The sequence below is a fragment of the Panthera tigris genome, chromosome F2 (genome assembly GCF_018350195.1).
Source record: "Panthera tigris isolate Pti1 chromosome F2, P.tigris_Pti1_mat1.1, whole genome shotgun sequence".
NCBI lineage: Eukaryota > Metazoa > Chordata > Mammalia > Carnivora > Felidae > Panthera > Panthera tigris.
In genome coordinates this window covers 8,897,495-8,904,880 of record NC_056676.1, presented here as the reverse complement: position 1 = coordinate 8,904,880, position 7,386 = coordinate 8,897,495, and the positions used below count along the sequence as shown (strand labels likewise).

General features: G+C 51.2%; 1 protein-coding gene across 1 annotated transcript; it reads left to right on the top strand.

Moving 5' to 3' along the window:
• Positions 1–1,269: 1,269 nt before the first annotated feature.
• Positions 1,270–6,356, top strand: PENK (proenkephalin). Its single transcript, XM_042973065.1, has 4 exons — positions 1,270–1,422; positions 1,507–1,563; positions 2,062–2,202; positions 5,380–6,356. The coding sequence occupies exons 2-4, from the start codon at positions 1,525–1,527 to the stop codon at positions 6,043–6,045; spliced, it is 846 nt and encodes a 281-aa protein (XP_042828999.1). The 5' UTR covers positions 1,270–1,422; positions 1,507–1,524; the 3' UTR covers positions 6,046–6,356.
• Positions 6,357–7,386: the final 1,030 nt, after the last annotated feature.

Genomic DNA, 7,386 nt, shown 5'->3' with positions numbered 1-7,386 from the left:
CTCTCTGTGTGTGAGGGGGGCTCTGGGACAGTTTGTGGCCTCCCTCTAGGGCCAGGCCAGATGGACAATATACGTGGCTGGATCAATACACAATAGATGTATGATGGGTGGGTGATGGACAAACCAAAGGGAGGATGATGACAGGTGTCAGATCAGATGCGCATTTCTAGGGCTTGCTATAGGCCGGACACAAGGCTAAATCAATGCTTTCGCCCATTATTTCATTTGCGCCTCTCCGGAACCTTACGAACGGCACATTCCCTCTGGTTCCTATTCGCCAAACGAGGAAAGTGAGGCCTTACATAAGACACATAACTTGCTTCTTGGCAATGTTCCGCGGAACTAGAAAGTGGCGGAGTGAGAGCCTCAACCCGCAGCCCCAGACCCCACCGCCGGCTCCTGGCCCTCTCCCTGAGCAGCGGAGGTGCGCCCCCAAGCCCCAGGCGCCCGGGGTACCGCGCCGCTCGTCTCTCGCTCGCCAGTCCTGGCACGCTAGCATCACACCCGCCCTGCACCCCCCTGTCACTCATCAAAACCCCCAGGACACCCTGGGCACAGCGCTAGAGGCAGCGTGTCCCCGACTGGGAAGCCTGGCTAGGGAGCTGGGTAAAGGCGGGTCCCCTCCCGCCGCTGCCGCGCGGCGTGTTGTCCCTAGAGGAACGCTGTTCCAGTCCACGTTTGGTCAGGGGTCCCACTAACGCGAAAGGGGAAAGCTGTCCGGGGATTTTTAAGATTCCCGATAAGTTTCCATCTTTCTGTACTTTAACCCTTCCCTGAGCGCCTCCGACGATGCGCCGGACGCGGTTAGACGCTGAGGCAGGGACCTGAGAATCCAGTGGGGGAGGTGGGTACAGACAGGTGCATAAATGACATTCGGGACGGCCGTGCCGGGCACCCACCGCGACCACCCAGCGCCCCAGGGGGAGGCGGAGAAAGGGCAGGTTCACTCGCTCACAGGGTCTCCAGCACATTCCAGAAATCTAAGTCTGCCCACCTGCCCCTCCTGACGCCTCCCCCGCGGCTCTCTCCGTGGAGCCCGCACCCCCAGGGCGTGCGATTTCAGTGACCTCACCCGGGGGGGGACTTGATGTCATCCCACTCTCTCTCCACAAGCCCTGACTGCCTCGATGTGTCACCCAGCCGCGAGCTGAGCCACCCTGCGCCCCCCGCCCCCGCCCCCGGGCCCGCGTGCTGGGGCCGGGACGGACCCCTCCCACGAGGGTGTCGGCGCGGGACTGGCGTAGGGCCTGCGTCAGCTGCAGCCCGCCGGCGATTGGGGCGCGCTCGCCTCCTTGGCTTGGGGGCTAATTATAAAGTGACTCCAGCAGCCACCAGCCCCGGGACAGTCAGGCCAGGCGAGGCAGCCGCGCCGAGCCCTGCAGTCCAGCCCGCGGCCCCGCGGCGACGCCGAGGACCGCGACGGTGAGACCCGCGTCTGCCCGCGCCCCCGGCCGCTCGGCCCCGATCCCCGCCCGCCTCACACCTGCCTTGTTCTCTCCCATCTAGAGCAGCGCTTGGGACCCGATGTCGCCGACCAGCCTGCGCCATCCGAACGGCGTCAACGTGAGTGAACTTGTCCAAACCGCGCCTTTGCTGCGTGCGTTTGCGACCGTCCGCCCGCTCGGTTCGAATCGGCGTTTTCCTTCATTGCATGGGGCGCCCCAACTTTCTTCGGGTGCCTGTTTGTGACCCGGGTGAATGTCGTCTCCCCCCCCCCCCCACGCCGCACCCCGCCCCAAGGCTCCCGTTCTCTTGCATTTGGTCTTCGCAGGTGGTGTTCTGTCCAGAATCCTCCTTAGGCTGTGGGAGCCCAGAAAGAGAGCCCCGGGCATCCGCGGGCTCTGGGGGCCAGTGCCAGTGCCCACCTGGAGACCGCGGGGCCATCTGCCCCCTGGGCCTCCAAAAGCGGCGTCGCCAAGGCGGGAGGGGGGCCCAGGAAGGCGCATCCCTGGGAGCTCCGGCTCGACAGCCGCCGGCTGGGACTGTCCCGGCGACGGGTCCCTCCGAAGGTCGCGCTCTGCTCCGAGCGCGCTCCGAGTTCGCGTCCTTTTCTCCCTGCAGCCCATGGCGCGGTTCCTGACACTCTGCACTTGGCTGCTGGCGCTCGGCCCCGGGCTCCTGGCGACCGTGAGGGCGGAATGCAGCCAGGACTGCGCGACGTGCAGCTACCGCCTGGCGCGCCCCACCGACATCAACCCCTTGGTGAGTTACCGAGGTGGGCGGGCGGGCGGGAGGGAGGGCTGGGAGCGAGCCGGTCCGCAGACAGGGCGCATCCCCCGGCCACTCGGTCCCGCCGCCGCGGCGCCGATCTCCGCGGTGACGCAGGTGTCCGACCGTTCCCTGAACGCCTACCAAAGTCCCGCTCTAGCTCTCAGCTTTGGGACCCGCGACCCTCTAGGGACCGATAAAAGAGGCAGCGTCTCCCCACAAACCAAGTTCGTTTTACCCCTGGGGATGCAGGAGCCCCGGGATACGCGCCCTTCAGCATCTTGGAGAGCATTTGGTGGTCACCCCACCTGTCCTAAGGACGATGTTCGGTCACCCCAGTTCCCAACATATCCCACGAAGGTCCCCTTGCACACAACCCATCCTCCCATCCTTCCTGCAAATAATGTCATTTTTCATTAGTGACATTTCGTTGTCTTTCTTTGGATTTCATTTCTCCAGCCCTTTCAACTTCAGGTCCCTCAAGCCCTTACCCTCACCTGTGGATAGGAGAGAGGAAAGGGTTGGGATCGGGAGGAAGGGAGAGGAAGGGGGGTGCAGTGGAAGGGGGAGAAACAGATCAGCACATCTTACAGGCAAGTAAGACCCCGGAATTCAACTTCTGTCTTCCCTTGAATGTACTTTTGTCATACCACTAAGACAACAATTTAATTTGCTATGAAAAAGGCACAGGAAAGGTGTCCAAAGAGGTGACAACAATGCAAAGATAACTACAGGACAGAAGCTGGGGGGAAGGGGAGGAGGGAGGCTGAGAACAAAGAACCCCCACTCATTCTACTCATAGTCCCTGTGCTGGTAAATCAGCCTTGGTGCTCTACTGAATCAGAATCTCTGAATTGGGGACCCAGGAAGCTTCATTTTAACTGGCTTCTCCAGGGATCCCTTTGCACTGTCTTCTCAATTTGTTGAAATTCCGTGATGACTTAAAAGGCTCAGTAGAAAATAATGTATTAATCCAAAGAGTTAAGTTCCCCATCTCAGCCTTTGAAGAAATGTTGTGATGTAGACGTATAAAATAGGGATGAAAATTAAGGAAAGGATTCCAGAAAACCCAAAGTGTATGTTTCAGGTTAAACGTTGGCTTGTTTCAATTGAAGCACCTGGTCCCTTTCATTCAATATGAACAGGTACTTGCATGGCCTGAAAAAGAAGACACATAGTAGGGCTTTATATTTAAACTCTGATAAAATGTTGCATCTTGAATAGGGGCAACAAATCCCTTCATCTAGCCTTTGTCGTTCTGATTTGTTTGGCTGATGGGTTTTGCCTTGGCTGATTGGTTTGCCAACAACACGTAGGGTTGTTCGTTTCTCTGCGACAAAAGACTGTTAATGACTGTGTTGTTGGTATGACGGCAGTTCTGGAATTTTAGCTCAGATGCAGAAGACCTATGAGAAATGAGGTTGCCTGACCAAAACTATGTAGAATCAACATAACAAATATGGAGCCTCTACCGCGTGAAAGTCACTTGTGTTTTGTTCGGTGATGGGTGCAAAGCTAAGCAGGCATGCCAGGGTTGTTGTCCAGATGCATAGACATATATTGGAACTTATAAATTAACATCACTTCTTTCAGCATGGGTGTGTGTGTTTTGTTTTTGTTTTTGTTTTGTTTGTTTTCTGGTTGTCATCATTTCTTGTTGAAAGAATCTCAACATTAAAAAGCCTTTTGGTGACAGTATACAAAATGTTCAATGGTAATTTTTGGCAAAGAGAGCGTTGATATTTCATTTTTGAATGGAAATGGTATTGACCCCTGAACAGCTTATGTTTCTAGTGGTGTTTCTGTTTCTTGCTCAGATGTCAAGAGTAACACAGGATCATTTTAAGTGCATCATCTGGAGGGGTTTATAAAGCATCTCTTTACTTTTCTTAGACACAAAGTTTAAATAATTATTAGGAGCTGGTTAAAGAACCCTAAGGAATTTTGTTGCACTAAGAAAATACTTTCTTGCATTGTGAAAGTAACATGTGTGTGTTTTATACAAATTAATATACCAATATATCTTAAATACCAAGACTGGGCCTTGTTTTTCTAAATCAAGGGTCTGTAACCTGGGTTCCATAAGTAGACTTGAGGCAGCTATCAAAAGCTCTGAAATGCCCAGAACTATTATATAGACTTTATAAATGGTCACGCAATATTACTTCTCTTTTTATTATACCCAAGTGGTCTACTGGATAGAAGAGAATCTTAAGATTGTTAGAACACATAGTCTAAATCTTATGCTGATTAAAATTTAATTATTACATAATAAAAAGAAGGAATTATATACAGATCACTTCTTATTCCCATTTTATCAAATAATATGATTTCCATTGGGAGGGGAAACTTTTCAGTACATTGGTAACTGTTAAGAAACATGAATAATGTGTGAATATTTGCATATGCATAGTTGCATATCAGACCTCATCATAAGAAAGATTCTGTTCGAGATGATTAAATCTGTTTTAATCAACCAAGGGGGCAAAAAACAAAACACGCAGCAACTCAATATGTCATCATCCAAGTAATTCATAGACTTACACTGAGTTTTAGAATGTCTTTCTTCTGCAACTTATTCTGAAATTGCTGTTTTTCCTTCAAGAATGAAAATGTTTGCCGGAATACTAAATGCCATTCCAGGTAGAATAGTAACACAAGAAAGTAAACAACCTGATATTATTAATATTGACCTTATCTGTAAGACAAGAAGATAAAAGGAGTCTGGGGATGATATCCCTAATTAGGTAAAGAGAAGTTTCTCCCTTTTGGTTAGAAAAAGCTCGAACAAAATGCAATCAACAGTGGAAGGTTACTCAGTGAAATTAGATTGTGCAGGCAGCCAGTCGAGATTAAAATTGGGTGGAAAAAAGTATTTTACAATACTGAAATGGCGTGGTAGCTACAGTCCGTTCAAATTCAAAGACAAATTCTAATTTGACTCAGTTAATTACCCACAATGATTCCGTTTCCCTTTGATGTGCCTGTTCAGAATATTGAAAAGCTGTAATGAGAAATTGGAAATCACGTTGTCATAGAAGAGTTTCCATAGGAAAGCACACTCCACACACACACACACACACACACACACACACACACACACAGAAAAACTGCTTACCTAATGAAACCAGAAAAGCCTCTTTGTATCACTAAACGGGATTCCTTTCCCAGGCTTGCACCCTGGAATGTGAAGGGAAACTGCCCTCTCTCAAGACCTGGGAAACCTGCAGGGAGCTCCTGAAGCTGACCCAGCTGGAGATTCCTCAAGATGGCACCAGCGCCCTCAGAGAGAGCAGCCCCGAGGAGAGCCACGCGCTAGCCAAGAAGTACGGGGGCTTCATGAAAAGGTACGGGGGCTTCATGAAGAAAATGGATGAGCTGTATCTGCAGGAGCCGGAAGAAGAGGCCCCCGCGGGGGAGATCCTGGCCAAGAGGTACGGGGGCTTCATGAAGAAGGACGCCGAGGAGGAGGACGAGGACCCCCTGGCCAATTCCTCGCACCTGCTGAAAGACCTGCTGGGGCCTGGGGAGACCCGAGACGGCGGCCGCCCCCGCGAGGGCGGTGATGACGAAGACGTGAGCAGGAGCTACGGGGGCTTCATGAGAGCCTTGAAGGGCAGCCCCCAGCTGGCGCAAGAAGCCAAGATGCTGCAGAAGCGGTACGGGGGCTTCATGCGAAGAGTCGGTCGGCCCGAGTGGTGGATGGACTACCAGAAGAGGTACGGGGGCTTCCTCAAGCGCTTTGCCGACTCTCTGCCCTCCGACGAGGAAGGCGAAAGCTACTCCGAAGAAGTTCCCGACGTGGAGAAGAGATACAGAGGATTTACGAGATTCTGACCCCCTTCCCGGCCGATGACCCCAGGCCCCAGCAGGCCTCCCTCTGTCCCCCGGTCAATCGTGTGTTATTATCGCGCACTGCTTGCATGGTCCGGTGGCCTTTATTGTCTGGGTAACTAACTACACAACCTGCAAGCGCTCGCTTCGGGCGCCGTGTTCCCTCGACCGTGTTGATGCTCAGTATTGGTCTCTTACAGCTGTGTCGTGTTCCTGCTAAAATGGTTGCTGTTCCTTTGTCCTTCACTCTTGACAAAAATACCAGTAAACGCTTACTTGTAAATAGGTACAATAAACCCATTACCCCAACTGCATGACCTTCTTGTAAGTTTCTCCTTCCCCAAGGTTCTCATTCGCCTTCTGGTCTCCATGGTAAATCCTAAAGTTGAAGACACTGAGGCCATCTGCTTTTTTTTTTTTTTTTTTTAATTTTTTTAATGTTTATTTATTTTTGAGATGGAGAGAGACAGAGCATGAACAGGGGAGGGGCAGAGAGAGAGGGAGACACAGAATCTGAAACAGGCTCCAGGCTCTGAGCGGTCAGCACAGAGCCTGACGCGGGGCTCGAACCCACGGAGTGTGAGATCATGACCTGAGCTGAAGTCGGACGCTTAACCGACCGAGCCTCCCAGGCGCATCTGCTTTTGACAGACTCACCACTGGCCTCCCCTTCCAACCGCTGAAGCGGCCAAGCCATGTTTCGTTTCCTTCCTTACACGGAAAATCTTAGATGAGTAAACACACAGAGCAAAATACAATCTATTTCCACTCTTCGTTTCTGGAAATCAGATACAGGAAGAAAAACCAAAACCTAATAAAGAAACTAGCTACGCCCTCATATATAAGGAAATCTGCACTGATATCCAGATGCGTATGTCCGTTTTCTTCAGCAAAGTATTTTAGAAGTTAATAAGAAATGAAAGATAATTTGGTCCCATTTCACAAACGCAGATGAAGCCCTCTGGCTAAACAGTGGAACCAAGGTCGCCCAGCAGTTGAAGGACACAAGTAGAATTAAGATCCCAAACTGTTTGCTCCCAGGCAATAGCCTTTGCCTTCCAGCTCCCTGTCCCTCGCTCAGGTCACTACCAACAACTGGAAGAACTTGGGACTCTATCTTTCTCACTATTGTATACTCTGACACCACAACCCAGACTGCGTTCTCCAATATCTGACAGATGGACATACGAATGAGTCAAGGGATGACTGAAGGGATTTGGGGACCAGATCATTTGAAAAGGTATTCCAGACATTTGAGAAGGCAGATTATCCCACAAGAAGCTTATGGCTACTTCATATCAATTAAACCACTGGGGACGACATGCAACAACAAACGTAAGAACA